The sequence below is a fragment of the Ictalurus punctatus genome, unplaced genomic scaffold (assembly GCF_001660625.3).
Source record: "Ictalurus punctatus breed USDA103 unplaced genomic scaffold, Coco_2.0 tig00007186, whole genome shotgun sequence".
NCBI classification, from domain to species: Eukaryota; Metazoa; Chordata; class Actinopteri; order Siluriformes; family Ictaluridae; genus Ictalurus; species Ictalurus punctatus.
The window spans coordinates 10,001-37,500 of NW_026521132.1; the positions used below are offsets into that span (position 1 = coordinate 10,001).

At 51.0% G+C, this 27,500-nt stretch overlaps 1 protein-coding gene across 1 annotated transcript in view; it reads right to left on the minus strand.

The window, feature by feature from the left end:
* LOC124627596 (chromodomain-helicase-DNA-binding protein 7) overlaps positions 1–27,500 on the minus strand; it is a gene marked incomplete at its 3' end in the record, with an annotated part of 36,904 nt that overhangs the window by 8,995 nt on the left and 409 nt on the right. Inside the window, 2 exon segments of the mRNA XM_053679356.1 lie at positions 912–1,327; positions 5,839–7,461. Coding sequence (XP_053535331.1) covers positions 912–1,327; positions 5,839–7,308 — 1,886 coding nt within the window.

Below are 27,500 nucleotides of genomic sequence, written 5' to 3' on the forward strand. Positions count from 1 at the left end.
AATCTTAAAGGGGAGGATTACATAAACTGATGTGTGATGACTCATCACATGATCTCTCCCGCTCTCTCACACGTACACACACGTGGATGCAACCTGGCAACCCAGATTCAGTAAATAAATGAATGGCTTACATTTAAAAAGCAGAGACCCGCTTTCACAACATGATTAATGACACGGGCGGGGTGGACTAACGACCGTCCTGAATGGACACACACACACCCCTCCCCCACCTCTCTCACACACACACCCCTCCTTGAGATGACCTCTGGCTCCACCCCCTTCCTTTAGATAAAGGAGGTGAGGGGGAGGAGCGTCACATTCCTGAGTCGGATCACATTACATCCCCACGCTGGAGAGCAGAAAAATGGCTGTGCACACGCATGCGCTCGCTGTCTCACACACACACACACACACACACACACACACACAGTGTGGCCATCTAACAGCTGTGTGAGCTTTAATTAATAAGACAAAAATGGTGTGTGAGCTGTGATTTATAGGATAAGGATATTTTCATTCATCCGTCTACGAGCGTGGCCACAGTGAGGACTCTACCTCCTGCAGATTACCCATGATGCATTAGTTCATGTGTGGGGAACAGAGAGAGTTGTGTCCTGATGCAGATGGAGCTCACTGACACTGAATACACCATTGTAGCTAACGACTGACACACACACACACACACAGGACATTATGGGTATCCAGTCCTGTTAGAATTTTCTAGAGCATGGGGGATTTATTAAGAAGCTCGGTCTAGCAGTGCTCACACGGTCTGGTCTCTCGTGGGCGTGGCCTGTTCACCCAGTCACTGTGCTGCTGCAGGTGTGGGTGCGGGGGCAGGTAAACACTCCAGCGTGTGGAGACTTAAAAAAAACAAACAAAAAAAAAAAAACACGTGTTCAGTGCCGTACCTGGGCTTCTTGGTGCTCTTGGGTTTGGGCGTGGTCGTCTTGACTTTCTTCTCCTTCACCTCTTTGGGTTCTTTGGGTGTTTTGGGAGCTTTAGGTGTTTTGGGAGTTTTGGGGGTCTTGGGCTCTTTCGTTTCCTTGGCCTCTTTCTCCTTTGGTTTCTTTTTTCTCTTCTTCTCAGGTGGAGACGTCTCTCCATCACCTCCTGAACCTCCTAATGCTCCACCCACATCCATGCTAACATCCTGGTCCTTTACCCCCGCCGCCTCCTCACCAGCCTTCGCTTTCTTCTTCTTCTTCTTTTTGGGCTTGGGCTCGCTGTCGGGAGGCTGAGTCTCACAGCTGCCCAGCTGCAGGGTGGAGCTCGGGGTGGGCATGTGGGTGGAGGAAAGGGTTTGGGAAGCGTCTGATGGAGAATGCTGTGAAGAGGGAAGAGAAAAACCTTAGTGTGGAGGAGAGGAAGGGATGGACAGATACCAACACCTGTCTTACAGGACAGACAGGGGCGGACAGACAGACAGGGGCAAGCAGGCAGACAGGGGCAGGCAGACAGGGGCAGACAGACAGGGGCAGACAAAGAGGCAGGCAAATAAACACTGCCTGACTCTGAGGGAAAGCAGCTGATTGGACGATCTAAATTTATTTCTAACCAATATTCATTCATCTTGTACAGCGTCTTTCACAAGCACACATTTATCATCTAACCATTCTCAATGAAAAAAAATTACACTAGTGTTCTCTCGCACACACACACACACACACACATCTACACACTTCCCTTGGGACGGAGTCGGTTTATAAAGGAAGCGTAAAGCGCGAGTGTGATTACGGAGCCGGTTTATAAAGGAAGCGTAAAGCGCGAGTGTGATTACGGAGCCGGTTTATAAAGGAAGCGTAAAGCGCGAGTGTGATTACGGAGCCGGGTTTATAAAGGAAGCGTAAAGCGCGAGTGTGATTACGGAGCCGGTTTATAAAGGAAGCGTAAAGCGCGAGTGTGATTACGGAGCCGGTTTATAAAGGAAGCGTAAAGCGCGAGTGTGATTACGGAGCCGGTTTATAAAGGAAGCGTAAAGCGCGAGTGTGATTACGGAGCCGGGTTTATAAAGGAAGCGTAAAGCGCGAGTGTGATTACGGAGCCGGTTTATAAAGGAAGCGTAAAGCGCGAGTGTGATTACGGAGCCGATTTATAAAGGAAGCGTAAAGCGCGAGTGTGATTACGGAGCCGGGTTTATAAAGGAAGCGTAAAGCGCGAGTGTGATTACGGAGCCGATTTATAAAGGAAGCGTAAAGCGCGAGTGTGATTACGGAGTCGGTTTATAAAGGAAGCGTAAAGCGCGAGTGTGATTACGGAGTCGGTTTATAAAGGAAGCGTAAAGCGCAAGTGTGATTACGGAGGTGGGGGAAAATGCACCTAAGTGATCTTTGGGTTGTTCTGCGTCATGGTTTCGTGCCTCATGTTGGTGGTAAAATGCAAATTTCCTGTAACGGACTAAAAGCGTGAGGTGCATTTTGCATGCGAAATGATCACAAGGTCACAGAGAGCACCACATCCACCTCCTCCAGCACCTCCACCCTCACCACCTCCTGCACCGCTGCAGCTTCTACCCATAAACATCTCATCTCTTCACCTCATCCAATAATCAATCGCATGAATGACAACAGGACGCTCGCTGCATCTCTAATTGCACAGCCGCCGCCGTACAGAATGCGATATGCGCCATATGAAGTTTCATCTCCCGGGGGTGGGGGTGGGGTGGGTCGGGTCGGGGGGGATCTAGCAGGCAGAGTGCATACACCGAGAGCTAAATACTCCCTGAAGGAGGCTTTTTATCCTCCTCCTCCACCCCCCGCGTGCTGCAGACGAGCAATGAGCTAACACCCAATTCATCTGATGAAACCCAGCACCTACACGTCGGACTCCGACCCCATTTACACATCAGACTCCAGATTCACGGCCTGAACTTCGGCATGCTGCTGACCACCAACGCCTTTAAACTGTCTTACTGACACAGGGCTTCCCAGCCTCTCTGAACCGGGATACATCACTCTCTCGCACACACACACACCATTGTAGCTTCTGCACTGCTGGGTGTATGGGTACCAAGCAGAACTGATCTCAGCCACACACTCGCCTTTTATTTATGCAGAACAGCAGTAATGAGACAGACAGAAACACACACACACACACAGTACAGAGTGCAGTTCAGTTTCCTCATTTCTGAGTTTTTAAGCGTTCTCTCATCCACACAGAAGGCCTCAGACTCTGAGGAGGCGTGGCTTATTAATCAGCTGACGTGTGGAAACTCTTTATTCACATGCCACGGTCCCGTATTTCCCAGAAAACTCTATCTGCATTTTATAACGGAGAATTCTACATAGATAACACTGTGAAAGAAGTGATGGAAAAGTTTATTTCATTAATAAATACTGCTGTAGGGGGCAGGTCATGTTTCAGAGCCGTGTCTGCTGATTGGACGGCTGATAGTAACGCTTGTTATGACATCAGGTGTCAGTGTCCAGGTTCATAACCACCCTAACCCCAGTGGAGAAACACTGTACACTGGAGTGTGTTTAGGATACACAACTAAAGTCAATAATAAGCGCGTACACACACACACACGTTCAGTATTGAGGGTTAAAGCGTTAAATAAAACAGATCCCAGTCTCTTTCCTTTTCTTGTGTGATTCAGTTTTACAAAGTGGAGTGTGAACTTTGTATGGATCAGTAAAATTCCTTTTTATCACCTCAGCAGTGTGCTCCAGAACACACACACACACACACACACACAAGCTATCCCTCATCAAATATTTGCCTAAAGCTGCAGAAGTGTCATGACGAGACAGCCTAACCTCAATAATTAAACAGCACCACAGCTGCTCCGGAGGCCTGCATCACACCACACACACACCATATATGTGCGCACACGCGCGCACACACACACACACACACACACTATACAGAAGGAGGAAAGGAAAGAGAAGAAAAAGAAATCACAAAAGAAAGAAACGAAAGCTTATGAGCCCTGAGGCTAGGAGACGAGCGCACGCGAGCGAGGAGCAGTACGGCCGTTCAACATGTAGGTCACACACACACACACACACACACACACACACACACATATATATACACGCACGCACAGGGAGGAGTGCAAATTAATCCTGACATCCTCAAATGTCAGCTCACTACCAGGAGAGGAAGACACGGGGGGAGAGAGACAGAGAGTGTAGGACAGAATCACCACTGCAGGCTGCACAGGGACATTAAAGACCAGTCATCGTGTGTATGTGTACACATGTGCATGTATATATATATATATATATATATATATATATATATATATATATATATATATATATATATATATATATATACACACACACACACACACACATATACATACATACATATACACACACACACACAAATATATATATAGCGTGTGTGTGTCTGCACAGGGACATTAAACACCAGTCATTGTGTGTAAAGAGGTCAGGAAAGGAAGAGGTCTCACTGCACAGCCAAGTCACATGACCTGCACTAATCTGTCTTCCCTACTGACCCCTCCTCTATCTGACCACCATTAGCTCACACATCAGTACACACAGAGGGGGGATAGAGGAAGAGAGAGAGAGATGTCAGGACAGAGAGAGTGAAATGTACAGAATGAGTGAGCGGAGGAGTGAGACAGATAGAAGTGAAGAGTGTAACAGTGAGAGGAGAGATAGACAGGAAAAGAAGAGAAAGAGACCATGAAAAGGGGGATTAGAGAGATATGAGAGACAGACAGTGAGGAGATTGAGGGAGAAGGGGGGGGGCAGAGCAACACGAGAGGACGACTAGAAATCACACGAGAGAAATCAACAGAGATTGAAAAAAAGCACTGAGTGAGAGATAGACCCTGACCAAGAGAGTAACACTGAGGGAGAGAGAGAGAGACACACACAGAGGAGAGAGACACAGAGAGAGACACACACAGAGGAGAGGGAGAGAGACACAGAGGAGGGGGGGAGAGAGAGAGAGAGAGAGAGAGAGAGAGAGAGAGAGAGGAAGGAGTGCAGACTGGGAGGAGTGAGCAGGAAGAGACCATTTCCCCTCTGTAGGGGGGTGGGGTGGGTGGGTTTAAGAGATTAGCACAGTGGCGCCTGTGTGTGGAGGCGGAGTCAGGATACACAGCGCAGGAAATAAACTGCAGTAAAACATGCATTTCCCACAATGCTCTGCACTCTCTCTCTCACACACAGTACTACTAGTCCAGCACAGTAGATTCTGGTTTCTGATTGGCTGTGGTTTATCATTAGTGTTTATCTGGTCAAAAGTTTAATCCCAGCTCTAAAGCCTCACTGTAACCATGACAACAAGCATAAATAACCATTTAAGCTAAGCTGATCACTACTCTTCATCACTGACCTCACATACATGCATACACACACACACACACACACACATACCCCATCACTGACCTCAGCTCTGGTTCAGGTTTCAGCACCACACACACACTAAATGTTCACACATTCCAACATAACGTTAAGGTCACTGGTGCGACTGTGTACATCATTAACACTCATTAACACAATAAAAGGTTATAATGTGGAGGTGACAGATAATTGTATAAATTAGCATAATGTGTACTTTTTATATACAAAGATCAAAGAAAATAAAAATATTTCCCAACTTCAAAGGAAGCCCCTCAACCACCCACCTGCACCCACCTCAACCACACAACGAGGACTTTCCGAAAGACCAAACACACGTTCACACACACACACACACACACACACACACACACACACACACACACCTAATGACATGACTTTGCTTTATCCCCCACCCCCAACTCACCTGCACAAAGAGACAATGTTCCATATCTACCCACTAATCTACCCTTCTCCCTGCATACACACACACACACACACACACACACACACACACCTGCATGTGAGGCACTTGGTGGTTAGCTGGTGGTGACGAGTGTGTGCTGGAGGCCCAGTTCCCCTGCGGGAGCGGTGGAGGTGGTGACGAGCCCGGGGGCTGCTGGGGCACAGACAGCGCAGGTGGACTTCTCACCTGCTGCACCTGCTGGAACTGCAGCGTAGATGTCTGCAGCTGCGGCGGGAGAACCTCTGCGTGATTGGGCGCGCCCATCGCTCTCTGATTGGGTGACAAGGTGCCGTACATCTGAGGATGCTGCTGCGGGTGCGAGATCTGACCCTGGCACCTTTGAGGGGGCGGAGTTCCAGCAGGGTTGCCCCCCAGGCTCCTCATGGGTGACATGGAAGGCGGAGAAGCATAAGATCCCTGAGGAGTCGGTGGAGGAGCGAGGTGTTGCTGCTGCGGCTGCTGCTGGGGCATTTTGGGCTGTGTCGGATGCATATTCTGAGGGGGTAACTGGTTGACTGGGTAACACGGTGGCCCTGCAGGGGTGGGGTAACACTGCACAGGAGCATTGGGGTTACTGCTGGTATTGAGGCTCATCCCTGAAGTGTTGGCTAATCCCTGATTCAGGCCGCCATATTGAGGATAAGGAGCGTATTGACCTGAGCTGCTGTTAGCGACTTGCTGGTTGTTCATACTAAAGCCCATGTTCTGGTGGCCTCGTCCTCCCATCATCTGCTGCTGCTGCTGCTGCTGCTGCTGCTTTGATGGACTTTGGGGAAACTCTGGGTGATGATGCAGAAACTGCTGAGCAGCCTGCTGATGCTGCGGAGTCTGAGACGGATGCCGCATGGCCGGAGACGCCATATTGGTTCCCATGTGTCCCATGAAACGGTTCGCTTCCTGAGGCAAACCTTGAGGAAAGTGGTTCATCCTTGGCGGAGTCGGAGTCTGACTGTGCCCCTGCATTCCACCAAATTCAGTGCGTCCCATGTAAGGACCAATTTGGTGACCGTGAACTTGCTGCTGCTGCGACTGGGGAAACTGTGCTCGATTTTGGTCAGGCATCTGCATCCCTTGAGGACCCCAGTTACTTCCGGGTGTGGCTCCTCCGCCGTCCTGGAACGACTGTCCTGCTCCTGCTCCTCTCCCATCACCCTGTGCTCCTGTGTAGACGTGATGCCCACCAGCTGTGCCGTTCCCTCCATGGTAGCGTGAATGAGGAGACGAAATCCCGTTAGCCGGGCCAGGGGCGGGACCGTTCGCCATCATCCGGCCTCCTTGAGGGTCATACTGCCCGAAATGGTCAAAGTGGTGTCCCATTTTGGGCTGAGGGGGAACAGCAGGAGTGGGAAGGTGGAGGGAAGAAGGAATCTGGCTGTAAGCTTGGTGCTCGTGCGTCATCTGTTGGTTCATCGGATTGGCTTGGCCTTGGGTGGGGTACCCACAATCCCCCAAGCCTTCTAGACCATCCGAGAATATATTCCCATCATCTCCGAAGAGACTCATCATTCCCGGGTCGGCCATATTTGATGTTCAGATGGACAAAGTGGGGAAAAAAAGAAAACATGCACTGCACACGTCCTCTAAAGCAACAGCTAATCCGCTAGCTAATCTGCAGCATGTCACTCCATGTTTCCTTAATTCACATCAGGGAACGCCGCGTCAGCCGATTAAGACCTGCAGGGAGAGAGTACAGGAATAAATTAGGAACATTTTATACATTTTAGCATAAATAACAGAAAACGGATCTCCGACTGCACAATAACAATCTCTTTATGACCACTCGTGTACGGCTAAGAGAGAAGAGTTTATACAAAAACACAGTACACAACATACTGCACTTCCTGCCCAACGCCCTGCACTTCCTGCCCAGACTCAGACATGTTTTAGTGTAAAACTTAAGGAAGCAGGTGCCCTAATCCCTACCGGCTGTATCCTGCGCCCTACAGGCTGTATCCTGCGCCCTTCTCGCTGTATCCTGCGCCCTACTCCCTATTCCCTACTTGCTGTATCCTGTGCCCTACAGGCTGTATCCTGCGCCCTATTCCCTACAGGCTGTACGCTGTGCCCTACTCCCTACTCGCTGTATCCTGCGCCCTACTCTCTGTATCCTGTGCCCTTCTCGCTGTATCCTGCGTCCTATTCCCTACAGGCTGTACGCTGTGCCCTACTCCCTACTCTCTGTATCCTGTGCCCTACTCTCTGTATCCTGTGCCCTACTCCCTATACCCTACAGGCTGTACGCTGTGCCCTACTCCCTACTCGCTGTATCCTGCGCCTTTCTCGCTGTATCCTGCGTCCTATTCCCTACAGGCTGTACGCTGTGCCCTACTCTCTGTATCCTGTGCCCTACTCTCTGTATCCTGTGCCCTACTCTCTGTATCCTGTGCCCTACTCTCTGTATCCTGTGGCCTACTCCCTATACCCTACAGGCTGTACGCTGTGCCCTACTCCCTGTATGGATCACTGGAACTACTCCAGTGCACTGTGGCCGTATTGGGGAGACAAAGCTTTTGGAGAACTCTACAAAATGGTAAAACTCTCAAAACAGTGCACTACTTAGTGCACAAAATGCAGTTTCAGACACAACACAGAGTCCCCGTCATCATTTTACCCCTCAATCAAGTTTAAGTCTTTTTCTTTTCTCCTTTTTATTCCCCACTTCAGTTAGGTCAGTTGTAACTGACTCTCAAGCCAACCTCTAATCCCTGCCCCTCCACCCAAGCCTTTTCTCCCCCTCACCAACAAAAGGACACACACACACACACACACCCCAAACTCATTCATTCAGTCTTTACAATTCATAAAGAACAAAAGGAGCAGGCAGTAGTTAAAGTGGAGCAGCTGCCGGGCCTCCCACCTGCTGAAACCCAGCCTCCAACCCAAAGCCCTTTGTGCTGCCGCAGGAGCACGTGTGTGTGTGTGTGTGTGTGTGTTTACAGCCACATCTGCGCGTCTTGGCGAGTGTGTGTATGTGTACACACACACACACACACACATCTGTGTATGTGTCCTTAACCTGGACAGCATAATCAGATGAGCTGAGGGAATTATGGAGATGTGAGATAAACCAGGCCGGAGATTGTGTGTGTGTGTGTGTGTGTGTGTGTGTGTGTGTGTGTGTGTCCTCGATTAGAGGCTGAGCGTGCGCATGCAAGAGAGGGGGTGGGTGAGGAATGCATCGCTTCAACTTCAACCAACATCCCCCCATCACACACACACTGCTCCTCCCCTTTTGCTCTTCATTTGGCCTCTCGTTCACCAACCTCCCTCCCCCTCTCTTCCCTTCAGTTTCTCTCCAGCTCCTATTTTCTCTTCCCTCCATTTCTAAAACTCCAACAATAAAAATACAACCTTCCTGCGAGTCAAATTAAACCGATTCAGATTCAAACTCACAACACAGCACTACACTGAAAAACTGATTCCTGAGCGCGTCGGCTCCGAAACCGATTCAGAGTCGTGTCCTGAGCGCGTCGGCTCCGAAACCGATTCAGAGTCGTGTCCTGAGCGCGTCGGCTCCGAAACCGATTCAGAGTATTGTCCTGAGCGCGTCGGCTCCGAAACCGATTCAGAGTCGTGTCCTGAGCGCGTCGGCTCCGAAACCGATTCAGAGTCGTGTCCTGAGCGCGTCGGCTCTGGCCACGTCCACACCTGGCTATAACACCCGTCCAGGGTGAGTGGATCACAATCGAACAGCGACACACCTGGCATTTTGAGCACGTCTTCAGTGGGCACTTGCGAATGGATTACATAGATGGTTTCTGCTGGAGAGAAGCAATCACACACACGTTTATTATATCCGTCTTCTGCAGTATTTATCCTCAGGCAGAAACGTCCCTAATAGCTAATCTCATGGATTCACAAACTGTTTAAACATTTTAATCAGGTGGTCTTCTAACGAAACTTGAGGTAATGAGTGAACCTATGAGAAGCAGCTGGTTTCTGCTGCAACAGCGGCGTCTTTATCCATTAGCTTACAGCAGAGAGCTCGAACCTTCAGAGCCAGACAGTCTCACAGTGAGGGCAATTAGTTGTCCTTCACCTTCTAGACACACCTTCCGGACCCTGTTCACACCTGACCATCCCATCACCCAAAACACACGTTGAAGCCAGGTGTGAACGGAACCTCAGACTCCAATTCAGATTTATAACCTGTACGTATTGATTCGGCTTCAAATCCTAGAAGTCTAGAAGTTCAGACTGATACAGAATCACCCCCGCCGGACTGATTTAAATATTAATTCAGCAGATCAGAGTAGAAAGTGAAACTGATTGAAAGTGAATGTTAAAACATGTTAAACATGGTATGATGAGAGATCCGAGCAAAGAGTGTGTAAGTGTGTGTCCTTCATTCACAGCCATCTTCACCATCACCATCACCACAGCACCATCAGAAATCTCCAAACTCAAACATTCTCTTATCTGATACAGAGAGAGCCTCCTGCTCAGTCAAGTAGAAATGAAAGTCATCTTCCTGCCACTGATCTCTCTCTCTCTCTCTCTCTCTCTCTCTCTCTCACACACACGGGGGAAAATGTTGAGTAATGGTAAACAGTTCCACCCCACAGAGACTCCACCCCCCACCTCTTATGTAATATACATCCATTTCCTGTTGCATACGGAAAAGAGAAAACTGAGGCTGAGTAACGTGAGACAGCCGTCTGTGTGGAGCGGGCCACTGCCACTTCCTGTGCACACACACACGCGCACACACACACACACACACCATTGTATTATTACTACAGCATACTGTATTACACATGATGCATAGAGGAAGAGACCTACAGAGAGAGAGACACACACAGAGAGAGACACAGAGAGAGAGAGAGACACACACACAGAGAGACACACATACAGAGAGAAACAGAGACACATACTGAGAGAAACTGACAGAGAGACATACAGACAGAGAGAGAGACACAGAGAGAGAGAGCGAGCGAGCATGTGTGAGTGATGACTCAGGGAAGTTTCCCCTTGGCATCTTCTCTACAACCAAACATAAATCATCATCAATTCACAAGCGCGCACACACACACGCGCACACACCACTCGCGCGCGCACACACACTCGCGCGCGCACACACACAGTTCTAATCAGAACATCAGGAAGAATTTCTTAGTAATCCACAGAAATATGAGGAAACGTACACAAGTGCACCAGACCTGGATAAACACCTCACACACACACACACACACACACACACACACACACACACAACTTGAGATTTAGTGTGAGCTGTACTGATCGTCATAGTGACCTCGTCCTCCCCCTCCCCTCGTCGTGATCGTCTCTGATTACGCTCGTATTTCCCTCTGTGCCAGACTCTGAGCTCGTTCTTGTTGTTGTGGTGCATTCTGGGAGTTTCCCCCTGGCGTGCGTTGTCCCTGGAGTCCGAGCACTCTCGTGGTCCCTCAGAATTCATCTCGGTCATCAGAGGAACCCACTTATGCCTATTTCCTTTCTTCCTGAGAGCGTTGTTCTTGTTCAAGGCTTCGGTCTTCTCCTCTTCTGAATCTTCCAACTTGATCTTCTGCTTCACTCTGGTCTCCTCACCGTCCCTCTCCAGTCCCTCTTCTCTTCCGTCTCCTCGCCGTCCGTCTCCTCTCCAGTCCCTCTTCTCTTCCGTCTCCTCGCCGTCCCTCTCCTCTCCAGTCCCTCTTCTCTTCCGTCTCCTCGCCGTCCCTCTCCTCTCCAGTCCCTCTTCTCTTCCGTCTCCTCTCCAGTCCCTCTTCTCTCCCGTCTCCTCGCCGTCCCTCTTCTCTTCCGTCTCCTCTCCAGTCCCTCTTCTCTCCCGTCTCCTCTCCAGTCCCTCTTCTCTCCCGTCTCCTCACCGTCCCTCTTCTCTCCCGTCTCCTCTCCAGTCCCTCTTCTCTTCCGTCTCCTCACCGTCCCTCTCCAGTCCCTCTTCTCTCCCGTCTCCTCGCCGTCCCTCTTCTCTCCCGTCTCCTCGCCGTCCCTCTTCTCTCCCGTCTCCTCGCCGTCCCTCTTCTCTCCCGTCTCCTCGCCGTCCCTCTTCTCTCCCGTCTCCTCGCCGTCCCTCTTCTCTCCCGTCTCCTCTCCAGTCCCTCTTCTCTCCCGTCTCCTCACCGTCCCTCTTCTCTTCCGTCTCCTCTCCAGTCCCTCTTCTCTTCCGTCTCCTCACCGTCCCTCTCCAGTCCCTCTTCTCTCCCGTCTCCTCGCCGTCCCTCTTCTCTCCCGTCTCCTCGCCGTCCCTCTTCTCTCCCGTCTCCTCGCCGTCCCTCTTCTCTCCCGTCTCCTCGCCGTCCCTCTTCTCTCCCGTCTCCTCGCCGTCCCTCTTCTCTCCCGTCTCCTCGCCGTCCCTCTTCTCTCCCGTCTCCTCGCCGTCCCTCTTCTCTTCTCTTCCCTCTTCTCTTCCGTCGTCTCCTCGCTGTCCCTCTTCTCTTTAAACTCCATGTTCACTGATGCCTTCTTACACCCCTGCACTTCCTTGGTGGTGATCTCTCTGGGCGTCTGCCAGTTGGTCACAACTCCAAAAACTCCAACCTTTCCTCCTCTGCTGGATCAGGGGTTTCCTGCTCTCACCACTTTTGCTGGTCCAGTTTGCTTGGGCGGTCTGTCCGTTCACCGTCACCGTTCCTTAAACATTACAGGACAATTAGCATACCTAATAATCTCTCTCTGTGTCGAGCCACACATGATGCTCCTGAGATGCCAGTGATCCTGACCCCTTCTGCTCTCCAGACCTGCCTGATCCATCCTGATGTCCTAATTCTGGTTGGAGTTCTCATCAGTTGGAGGTCACATGCTGCTGAGGATGTCCCCATATGGTGCAGACTAAAGGTTATTGAGATCACTGAGGACGGTTCCACTTAACCACCATAAAGATGCTCTGGACCTCAGTTCATATGAACAGTTATGCTGTGATAGCTTTAGCACTACAATCACCACAAACAGTTCTGCACTCGAGTCTCCATCAGTGAACAGTGGAGACGTTCAACACATGAGCATGTAGCAGTAGCACATGTATATATTCACACACTCCCTTAGAGCTCCTGACTAAACAGCTACACACTTTGGTATAGAGGAAGAGGAATGAAGAAGGACTGACCTATTTCACACTCACAGCGAGAGTTGTGAATGGATGGTGAGCACACACATGGACACACGTCACAAGAGCACACACATTTTTACAGATGTTCTCTATATTAAGAACAATATATTACTGAGGAAATAAACACACAACAGCAGCAGCGTGACGGGAACTGCACAGGAAGTGCTGAGAAACATCAACACAAGGCATTTCCTGTTAGCACCACAGAGCTCATTATGGTCTACTCTCTCTTTAATCTCACTTTAAAACACACACGGCCTCATTTATCACCTTTCACAAAAATTCTCACACAATTATCTTCACATTTAAGTCTTCATTGATCCACACCAATCTGCCAAAGAACTACCAGGCCACGCCCACAAATCCCCATAAAAGGCAACAGGGAGTAAACTGTGAAAAAGCACCCTGTGAACACGGCACGTGTTAAATCTTACAGTAATACAGCTCAGCCACTGCAGCACATCAGCTACCACACACACGCTCTGCCTCCTTTTATAGGGTGCCATTACTTTTGTCCTAATTGAATGATGTTAATTTATTGGTTTGTTTCAGAATCATCGTCCCGTTGAACACCAAGCCACGCCTCACTCTCCTGCCTCCAATCAACACTTCATACTGATTAAAGGTTTCTTAACATTATCCTGCATAGCAACAGTAACCAGAAGTGGGCGGGGCTTAGGATCAGCCAATCACAGGTGATAAGTTCAGCAAAGTGCTTAAATAGCTTTATTTTAAAAGCAGAGAGAACCCCAAACCCCAGGCTCTTCCTCACCTGTCTCTCATCACATGACCTGAAGCCCAGATCAGGACGACACCTGTCTAACGCTCTGTGAGGTCAGTGAGACAGTCAGAGTGCTGAAGGTTCTCCTGATGTTCTACAGGTTACTGAATGAGAACGTTACTGCAGCCGACGCTGGTCTAATTGCTAACACATGTGAATAATCATGCAACGGGGTTAAGCAGGAAATCTAATTTCACATGTTCACCCGCTTCAACAGCAACCAATGGAGGAGAAACACACACACACGGAGGAGCAAGTTGAAATTCATTCACATTCTCACACACGAGGCGAAATGAGTCAAGTTGAGATTCATTCTCTCTCACACACACACACACTAAATGTAAAAGGAGCAGTAAACCAGTGTGATGCTGACAAAAAGATCAGAATAAAGGTTAAAACCTGAATGAGCGGTTAGTGAAATGACCCACCGAGTGTGTGTGATTGCAGTCATTAACACACTGCCTACCTCCAACACTGTGCCCAAAAGTCACTGATTAACAGATCTCACCAATGGAATTCCTCATTTCACACACACACACACATACACATATATATATATATATATATATATATATATATATATATATATATATACACACATACACACACATACATTATATATATATATATATATAGTGTGTGTGTGTGTGTATATATATATATATATATATATATATATATATATATATATATATATATATATATATATATATATATATATATATATATATATATATATATATATGTGTGTGTGTGTGTATATATGTGTACACACACACACACACAGAGTGAGAGAGAGAGAGAGATGTATATTCAACATACACATCAATGAGTTACTAGGATAACTGGAACAATCCACAACAGCTGGCCTCAATTTCAATCATCCTGAGGTGAAAGTCCTCTTCTATACAGAAGACCTGGTGCTGCTTTCAGCCACTGCACAGGCTACAGCTTCAACTGGACCTGCTGCAGATCTACTGTCACAGCTGGACCTGCTGCAGATCTACTGTCACAGCTGGACCTGCTGCAGATCTACTGTCACAGCTGGACCTGCTGCAGATCTACTGTCACAGCTGGACCTGCTGCAGATCTACCGTCACAGCTGGACCTGCTGCAGATCTACTGTCACAGCTGGACCTGCTGCAGATCTACCGTCACAGCTGGACCTGCTGCAGATCTACTGTCACAGCTGGACCTGCTGGAGATCGATCTACCGTCACAGCTGGACCTGCTGGAGATCGGCCTACCGTCACAGCTGGGCCTGCTGGAGGTCTACGGTCACAGCTGGACCTGCTGGAGGTCTACGGTCACAGCTGGACCTGCTGGAGGTCTACGGTCACAGCTGGACCTGCTGGAGGTCTACGGTCACAGCTGGACCTGCTGGAGGTCTACGGTCACAGCTGGACCTGCTGGAGGTCTACGGTCACAGCTGGACCTGCTGGAGGTCTACGGTCACAGCTGGACCCTGACAGACAATGAGACAAAAGCTAATAATGATTTTACAAACAGAACCAGATTACAGGAAAGCAGGCAGAAATTCACTCTGTGGGAAACTCTGTCCTAGAACACACTCTACATTACGACTAACTCAGCTTAAAGATCAGAGCTTCAGGTGACTTCACTCGGGCAGTGAACACTTTAAAGCAGAAAGCAAGAAGAGATTTCTGTGCCATTAAAGACAAATTCAGAGTAGACATCTCCGTCACAATCTGCTGCTAAATGTGCGACATTATTATTATTATTATTATTATGGATGTGAAGTGTGGGGCTCGGTCAGGACGACTTCTCATGATGGGACAAACAAAACAATAGAGTCCCTGCATACAGAACTCTGTCCAAATGTTCTGAGAGTGCAGAGAAGAACACCAACTAACACACGCAGAGCTGAATTAGGCAGATATCCTTATTTCTAAATATTCAAAAACCATCTCTTACATTCTGGACTCATCTTAAATCAAGCTCCTCTAATACACTTCAAAACAAAGCCCTTAAAACCCGAGAGCCCTAAAACCCGTCCCCTCTGTCAGCGGTCTCTGAACCTCACAAACCCACCAACATCTAACACTCAGCTTCAGACCAGCTCCACTAAACTAAACCAGATTAAACTAAACCACATTACAATAAACCAGATTACAATAAACCAGTAAACATGCACACCTGTACCACTGGGAAAGTGAAAGTGAAAGTAAAGTAGAACTTCACCAGGGTCTAAATAGAAAATACAAGCAGGTAGAACATCTTCAGCGTCAGAGACACAGAACCTTACACACTGCAGAATCAGTGATCACAGCCTCACAACAAAGAAATGCACACACACACATCTTCCAGAGGAAGAAGGAGTGTGTGTGAGTGTAACACAGGTGAGGGTGAGAGACACACTTTCTCCTTCACTGAAACACCTTCCAGAAAAACACCTGGAGAAAGTCTCCAAGCTCTTACCACAGTTTTCCATCTTACAAGAAACAAAGCAAATACAGGTGCTACTGGGGGCGGAGTCCAAATACAGGTGCTACTGGGGGCGGAGTCATGCACCTGCTGCAGTGAAATTAATCTCTGATCTGCACATGCTGAGAAACAGCTACTGCTCCCATCTCATTATATATTCACTCTCTCCTTCACCTGTAACTTGTACACACACACACACACCTTACACTCCATCACTTCATTGATATTTATTTACCTATATCTGTAATCATTACTTCTTAATTCTTCTTTATTACATTATTATTATTATATTATTGTTTCATTATATCATTATTATTGATATTTAAATCTCCTTATTATCCACACTGATGCAGCAACACTGTACACACTCCGCTCTATAAACTTCTCTGAACTGAGGGAGGGGTGTCCCTGACCACGACTCACTCTCTCACACACACACTAGGGATGTCACGATACCAAAATTCTAGTAGTCGGTACCGATATCATTAAAAGTGCACGATACTCCATACCAAAGTCGATACCACTGACCGATACTGGCACAAAGACCGATTTTACCCAGCACCGCCGACAACGACTAACAAGTGACTGGAGGTTGACTGGAGGTGACACACACACACACACACACACACACACACACACCACCGCGCACGCGTGCACACACACACACACCACCGCGCACGCACACACACACACCCCGCCGCGCGCGCACACACACACAGCCCGCCGTACGTACACACACACACAGCCCGCCGTACGTACACACACACACAGCCCGCCGTACGTACACACACACACACACAGCCCGCCGTACGTACACACACACACACAGCCCGCCGTACGTACACACACACACACACAGCCCGCCGTACGTACACACACACACACACAGCCCGCCGTACGTACACACACACACACACAGCCCGCCGTACGTACACACACACACACACAGCCCGCCGTACGTACACACACACACACACAGCCCGCCGTACGTACACACACACACACACAGCCCGCCGTACGTACACACACACACACACAGCCCGCCGTACGTACACACACACACACACAGCCCGCCGTACGTACACACACACACACACAGCCCGCCGTACGTACACACACACACACAGCCCGCCGTACGTACACACACACACAGCCCGCCGTACGTACACACACACACAGCCCGCCGTACGTACACACACACACACACAGCCCGCCGTACGTACACACACACACACACACAGCCCGCCGTACGTACACACACACACACACAGCCCGCCGTACGTACACACACACACACACAGCCCGCCGTACGTACACACACACACACACAGCCCGCCGTACGTACACACACACACACACAGCCCGCCGTACGTACACACACACACACACAGCCCGCCGTACGTACACACACACACACACAGCCCGCCGTACGTACACACACACACACACAGCCCGCCGTACGTACACACACACACACACAGCCCGCCGTACGTACACACACACACACACAGCCCGCCGTACGTACACACACACACACACAGCCCGCCGTACGTACACACACACACACAGCCCGCCGTACGTACACACACACACACACACAGCCCGCCGTACGTACACACACACACACACCCCGCCGTACGTACACACACACACACACACACAGCCCGCCGTACGTACACACACACACACACACACAGCCCGCCGTACGTACACACACACACACACACACAGCCCGCCGTACACACACACACACACAGCCCGCCGTACACACACACACACAGCCCGCCGTACACACACACACACAGCCCGCCGTACACACACACACACAGCCCGCCGTACACACACACACACAGCCCGCCGTACACACACACACACAGCCCGCCGTACACACACACACACAGCCCGCCGTACACACACACACACAGCCCGCCGTACACACACACACAGCCCGCCGTACACACACACACACAGCCCGCCGTACACACACACACACAGCCCGCCGTACACACACACACACAGCCCGCCGTACACACACACACACAGCCCGCCGTACACACACACACACAGCCCGCCGTACACACACACACACAGCCCGCCGTACACACACACACACAGCCCGCCGTACACACACACACACAGCCCGCCGTACACACACACACAGCCCGCCGTACACACACACACACAGCCCGCCGTACACACACACACACAGCCCGCCGTACGTACACACACACACACACACACACACACACACACACACACACACACACAGCCCGCCGTACACACACACAGCCCGCCGTACGTACACACACACACAGCCCGCCGTACGTACACACACACACAGCCCGCCGTACGTACACACACACACACACAGCCCGCCGTACGTACACACACACACACACAGCCCGCCGTACGTACACACACACACACACACACACACAGCCCGCCGTACACACACACACACACACACACACACAGCCCGCCGTGTACACACACACACACACACACAGCCCGCCGTGTACACACACACACACACACACACACACACAGCCCGCCGTGTACACACACACACACACACACACACAGCCCGCCGTGTACACACACACACACAGCCCGCCGTGTACACACACACACACACACAGCCCGCCGTGTACACACACACACACACACACAGCCCGCCGTGTACACACACACACACAGCCCGCCGTGTACACACACACACACACACACACACACACACACACACACACACAGCCCGCCGTACACACACACACACACACACACAGCCCGCCGTACACACACACACACACACAGCCCGCCGTACACACACAGCCCGCCGTACACACACACACACACACACAGCCCGCCGTACACACACACACACACAGCCCGCCGTACACACACACACACACAGCCCGCCGTACACACACACACACACACACACAGCCCGCCGCACACACACACACACACACAGCCCGCCGTACACACACACACACACAGCCCGCCGTACACACACACACACACACACACAGCCCGCCGTACACACACACACACACACACACAGCCCGCCGTACACACACACACAGCCTGCCGTACACACACACACACAGCCTGCCGTACACACACACACACAGCCCGCCGTACACACACACACACACACAGCCCGCCGTACACACACACACACACACACAGCCCGCCGTACACACACACACACACACACACACACACCCCGCCGTACACACACACACACACACACACACACACACAGCCCGCCGTACACACACACACAGCCCGCCGTACACACACACACACACAGCCCGCCGTACACACACACACACACACACACACACAGCCCGCCGTACACACACACACACACACACACACACACAGCCCGCCGTACACACACACACACAGCCCGCCGTACACACACACACACACACAGCCCGCCATACACACACACACACACACACACACACACACACACACAGCCCGCCGTACACACACACACAGCCCGCCGTACACACACACACAGCCCGCCGCACACACACACACACACAGCCCGCCGTACACACACACACACACACACACACACACAGCCCGCCGTACACACACACACAGCCCGCCGTACACACACACACAGCCCGCCGTACACACACACACAGCCCGCCGTACACACACACACAGCCCGCCGTACACACACACACAGCCCGCCGTACACACACACACAGCCCGCCGTACACACACACAGCCCGCCGTACACACACACACAGCCCGCCGTACACACACACACACACACACACACACAGCCCGCCGTACACACACACACACAGCCCGCCGTACACACACACACACACAGCCCGCCGTACACACACACACACACACACACAGCCCGCCGTACACACACACACACACACAGCCCGCCGTACACACACACACACACACACACAGCCCGCCGTACACACACACACACAGCCCGCCGTACACACACACACACACAGCCCGCCGTACACACACACACACACACACACAGCCCGCCGTACACACACACACACACACAGCCCGCCGTACACACACACACACACACACACAGCCCGCCGTACACACACACACACACACACACAGCCCGCCGTACACACACACACACACACACAGCCCGCCGTACACACACACACACACACACACAGCCCGCCGTACACACACACACACACACACACAGCCCGCCGTACACACACACACACACACACACACACAGCCCGCCGTACACACACACACACACACACACACACACACACAGCCCGCCGTACACACACACACACACACACACACACACAGCCCGCCGTACACACACACACACAGCCCGCCGTACACACACACACACACACACACAGCCCGCCGTACACACACACACAGCCCGCCGTACACACACACACACACACACACACACACACACACAGCCCGCCGTACACACACACACACACAGCCCGCCGTACACACACACACACAGCCCGCCGTACACACACACACACACACACACAGCCCGCCGTACACACACACACACACACACAGCCCGCCGCACACACACACACAGCCCGCCGTACACACACACACACACACACACACACACACACACACACACACACAGCCCGCCGTACACACACACACAGCCCGCCGTACACACACACACACAGCCCGCCGTACACACACACACACAGCCCGCCGTACACACACACACACAGCCCGCCGTACACACACACACACAGCCCGCCGTACACACACACACACAGCCCGCCGTACACACACACACACAGCCCGCCGTACACACACACACACACAGCCCGCCGTACACACACACACAGCCCGCCATACACACACACACACACACACACACACACACACAGCCCGCCGTACACACACACACACACAGCCCGCCGTACACACACACACAGCCCGCCATACACACACACACAGCCCGCCATACACACACACACAGCCCGCCATACACACACACACGCACACACAGCCCGCCGTACACACACGCACACACACACAGCCCGCCGTACACACACGCACACACAGCCCGCCGTACACACACACACAGCCCGCCGTACACACACACACAGCCCGCCGTACACACACGCACACACACACAGCCCGCCGTACACACACGCACACACACACAGCCCGCCGTACACACACACACACAGCCCGCCGTACACACACACACACAGCCCGCCGTACACACACACACACAGCCCGCCGTACACACACACACACAGCCCGCCGTACACACACACACACAGCCCGCCGTACACACACACACACAGCCCGCCGTACACACACACACACAGCCCGCCGTACACACACACGCACACAGCCCGCCGTACACACACACGCACACAGCCCGCCGTACACACACACGCACACAGCCCGCCGTACACACACGCACACACACACGCACACACACACACAGCCCGCCGTACACACACGCACACACACACACAGCCCGCCGTACACACACGCACACACACACACAGCCCGCCGTACACACACGCACACACACACACAGCCCGCCGTACACACACGCACACACACACACAGCCCGCCGTACACACACGCACACACACACACAGCCCGCCGTACACACACGCACACACACACACACAGCCCGCCGTACACACACGCACACACACACACACAGCCCGCCGTACACACACGCACACACACACACACAGCCCGCCGTACACACACGCACACACACACACACAGCCCGCCGCACACACACGCACACACACACACACAGCCCGCCGCACACACACACACAGCCCGCCGCACACACACACACAGCCCGCCGCACACACACACACAGCCCGCCGCACACACACACACAGCCCGCCGCACACACACACACAGCCCGCCGCACACACACACACAGCCCGCCGCACACACACACACACAGCCCGCCGTACACACACACACAGCCCGCCGTACACACACACACAGCCCGCCGTACACACACACACAGCCCGCCGTACACACACACACAGCCCGCCGTACACACACACACAGCCCGCCGTACACACACACACAGCCCGCCGTACACACACACACAGCCCGCCGTACACACACACACAGCCCGCCGTACACACACACACAGCCCGCCGTACACACACACACAGCCCGCCGTACACACACACACAGCCCGCCGTACACACACACAGCCCGCCGTACACACACACACACACAGCCCGCCGTACACACACACACACACAGCCCGCCGTACACACACACACACACAGCCCGCCGTACACACACACACACACACAGCCCGCCGTACACACACACACACACACAGCCCGCCGTACACACACACACAGCCCGCCGTACACACACACACAGCCCGCCGTACACACACACACACACACACACACACACGCAGCCCGCCCCGTACACACACACACATTCTATAAAGTGGTCTGTGTGTAACACCACACTTTAAAATGAAATATGAACACTATGACGGACAGGTCAGACAGAGAGACAGAACTGACAACGATACACAGATTAGAAACAAAGACAGGTTAAAGAGAGAGAGAGAGACAGCTTAGACAGTGAGACAGGTAGGTTGACGGGATTGGGGAAGTGTATCTATAGTGAGTAATTCTACATTGAGTCAGCACGGGTGTGTGACAGGATGTGCTGTGTGTGTGTGTGTGTGGTATTCTTCTGTCGAATTAAGCAATTTGAAAGCAGTACAGTGTGAAAGGATGATGTACAGCTCTCCTTCTGTAGTCCCTCTTTCTCACTCACACACACGGTGACGGTGACCCTGTCTTGTGTGTCCGTCTCCCCCCTCCCCGAGTGCAACTCTCTCTCTCTCTCTCTCTCCCTCTGTACCGGTGGCCCCGTCTCTCCCTCTCTCTCCCTCTCTCTCCATCTCTCTCCCCCTCTCTCCCCCTCTCTCCCCCCCATCTCTCTCCCTCTCTCTCTCTATCTCTCTCCCTCTCTCTCTCTCTCTCTCTCTCCCCCCCTCCACACCGGTGGCCCCGTCTCTCTAACCCTGTATCCCTACAGTTCCTTCACAGGTGTGTAAATTGGACCTGTCACGCAGTTCTCCCAATAACATCAGGTACACCATTAACAATCATAAAAATACATAAATTGTGTGTTAGAGGGAATGTGTGTATAAAAATCCCCCCACCTGATCACTGACCTCATAAACCTGCTGTACGAACCTGAACCCCATGTGTGAAAGCGAGAGAGAGAGAAATTACCCCTGGGTTTCAGTGTCACTCTCACACACACACACACACACACACACACACACACACACTCCAGCTCTGAAGTGAAATAAATCTATGTCCTTTCACACAGGACTGGTCAGTGTTATTTTCTTGGCCCTTCTCAGAGGTCTGAACACAGCTCACTGGATTTCAGGCCCACATGTGCCCTCAGAACCTTTTAAACCGAACCAAGACCATCTTGAAAGGTGTTCCGCGTAGGGTTCACTTTCGGTGTACGGTTCAGTTCTCTAAAAACCTGCACTGAGAACACACCCTGCTCCGGGACGGATTAACCACACGCCCTGCAGTGAAAGAACCCGAGATAACCCGCGATCCAGCGCAGTCCGCTGATGCCGAGCGGCCCCTCCGATCTGTTAGAAGAAATTCTGGGTACAAGCTCCTGTGCGGACCCAACGCATGCGGAAAAGGAAGGGTTGACATCAGAGAGGAACATTCTACATTTCTAAGAATTACAATAAACAAACACACAAGAGGACTAGGACCAAAGAGCAGCAGAAAGAACACAATGGGCTCTCACGCTGGCAGGTTCCGACACAGAGCACGTCTGTACGAGAACTCTAACGTGGAAGCAGTCGTGCGAAACGGGAAGCACACCGCAGTACTGAACCCAAGACCCGTAGGAGGCGGTGAAAGTTCGCTTGCACTGGAACCAAACCGCGTTCTTGGGTCCGTTCTCGTTCAGGAAGTACAGAAACCTGTGTGTGTTTGAGCCGATGACATCATTAGATTCCACAAGACGCATGTTCCACAGGGGCAGGGGAACGCTGTGAAGTACCAAAACAATAAATATCGTGTGATGATACAAGAGGAACAGATGCACCGGGTTCTGGACGAGTCTGAAACCGGACCGACGCAGCGGGGGGGGGGTCTCAACACCACCAAACAGGTCTGAGACCCCGTTGCTGCTTCAGGTAGACCGGAAAAAGGTCCCTCTTACAGGGACAGCAGGACCGTAAAGATCGGTCCACATCAAGAGGTGTGAGTTCAGTTCTTTTAAAGAGGACTCGAGTGTGAAACACCATTTAAACACAAAATATAACAATCACTACAACTGTGGCACAACATACTGCATGTGCGTGTGTGGTAAACATTATCCTTCCTCATGAAGAGTGAGAGAGAATGTGTGTAAAAGGAGAGACAGCAGAGAGAAAGGAAAGAGAGACAGTGTGTGTGTAAAAGAGGAGAGAGAGAGAGAGTATGTAAGGAGAGAGAGACAGGAAAAAAAGAGAGAGGATATGGAGGGATGATGAGGGGGGAGGGGGTTAGTGAGAAGTAAAAAGGCCACTTGCTTTGTCACTGGGTTTTAGAGGAGGAGACTGATAACCCATAAACCCCACACACACAATCATGATGGTGGTTTTCTAACCTGCGCTGTGGATGTGAAGCTCGAGATTGAGCAGATGTGGGGGACACACACACAAAGACCCCTTTCATATTAAATTTGTGTGTAAAAAACATTTCCCTTTCTCAGTTAATCACCACCTCCTCCATCATCATCATCATCATCACCACCTCCATCACCACCTCCATCACCACCTCCACCATCATCATCACCTCCATCACCACCTTCACCACCATCACCTCCATCATCATCATCTCCATCACCACCTCCACCATCATCACCATCATCATCATCATCATCATCATCACCACCTCCACCATCATCATCATCACCTCCATCATCATCACCACCACCACCTCCACCATCACAACCACCACCATCATCACCTCCATCACCACCACCACCACCATCATCATCACCTCCATCACCACCTCCATCACCACCACCATCATCATCACCACCACCTCCATCACCATCATCATCACCGCCATCACCACCATCACCTCCATCATCATCACCACCACCACCTCCACCATCATCATCACCTCCATCACCACCACCACCATCATCATCACCACCACCACCTCCATCACCACCATCATCATCACCTCCATCACCATCACCTCCATCACCACCACCATCACCTCCATCATCATCACCACCACCACCATCATCATCACCTCCATCACCATCACCACCTCCACCATCACCACCACCACCATCATCACCTCCACCACCACCTCCACCACCATCACCTCCATCACCATCATCACCTCCATCACCACCACCACCTCCATCATCACCTCCACCATCATCACCACCATCATCATCACCTCAATCATACACCAAGTGTTCATTAATCACCTAATTTACTGACTCAAGTCCAGCACTGTCACACACCTTACAGAGAGAGAGACAGAGATGGGAGAGAGAGACAGAGAGGGAGACAGAGATGGGAGAGAGAGACAGAGAGAGAGAGACAGAGATGGGAGAGAGAGACAGAGAGAGAGAGAGACAGAGAGAGAGACAGAGAGAGAGACAGAGAGAGAGAGACAGAGAGAGAGAGACAGAGAGAGAGAGACAGAGACGGAGAGCTTCATATCTGCCTGTGTTAAAACCAGTCTCTCCACATGCAAAGAGCTCTCTCTCCCTCACACACACAGCTTCACCTCTACAGAATAACACACAAACTCTGTGCTCCTGTTCCAGAGGAAAGAGACACACACACACTTCATATCTGCTTCATGAATGAACACACACACACACTAAAGTGCTGCCATGTTGAGGTAAACACACTCTCAGAGTAACACACACACCACTCACTCTGTAGAGCAGTAACACTAAAGCTTTTATTAAAATCAATAAGTAATAATAATAAATAATAATTACATAGTCCATCTTTTCTAACACACAGCTTCATATCTGCTCCATGAGTATGTACACACACACACACACACACACACACACAGAACAAATAAGTAAATGAAGTGAATAAAGCGGATGAGGAGAGCGGGTTTTAAGCTTTACTGCTGGTTGTTTATGAAGTTTTAAATATTTATCGTGTATAAAACTAAACACTGATCCGAGAATAAAAACTTTAAAGGAGAAATTAAACTACATTTACACGTATTATAATGCTCTGTTTTTAAAAGGGAATTTCTGTTCAGAGTGATCCGAGTATTGCAGACACGATTAAAATAAAACTTTATAAACATGTTTAAACATTGCGCGCGTGCGTGTGTATGCGTGTGTGTTAGCTTGTAGCCTGTTAGCACGGAGTGATGAGACAATGAGGACACAAGCCAGCACCACATTAGCATTTTATACACACTATACACTCACAAACACTTTTTACTCGATGGAATACCGAACACACAACACAACACCCCGTTTCCCTTCTCTCTCTCTCTCACACACACACACACACGGTGAAATGTGAGGTTTAACGCTGTGTTTGTGGAGAACTTGTGAGGGAATAATCCCCCACAGGGACTGACCATCTGGCCTCGAGAGAATCCTTCCTCTCACACACACACACACACACACACACACACACACACACACACACACAGTATTGTCCTTTACTCGGACACTTCCTCAGCCCACTCTCTCACTCAGAACCGGGGGGAAACTCCTCCACACCGGGACCCCCTTCCCCCCGAACCCTCCGGAAACGCTCCGGCCCGGGGTCCGGAGCACTTTAACCCGGGATGTGAGGTGTTAAACTCGGCGCTTTGTGGACACTCCGTCACCTCAGAGAGCTTCACCTCGTGTAGCGCTGAATTAGCCTCCGCTAGCCAACACGCAGCTCACACTTATTCATCCTCATGTACACACTCCACTGAACACCTGTGAGGTAAACACCTCCACACGCCGTGGATACTTCAAATCTAGAGTTTTATTCGGTTTAACGACATCCCTTTATTCTCTGAAGTGAGTCGGGACTAATTAGGCTGTACAATACAAAAAAAAGGTGGCCGGGCTAAACATGCTAATGCTAACCAGCGCGTTAAGAGTTACACCAAAAACAAACAAAAAGTTTCATTATTATTTTTAAATCTTCCCGCATGATTAACTCGAATAATTCCTTCATACAGCTGAAAGTTTCATTGAAAACTACTCGGATAAACTCTTTGCGCTAGTTGTGAATGTGTGTGTGTGTGTGTGTGTGTTTGACCCCCACAATAGAAAAAGTGTATATGAATGAGTGAAGCGGCGCGCGGACACTTTACCTCAGACTCCAACACACACTCAGGTGAGCGCTGCTGGCGTTTTACT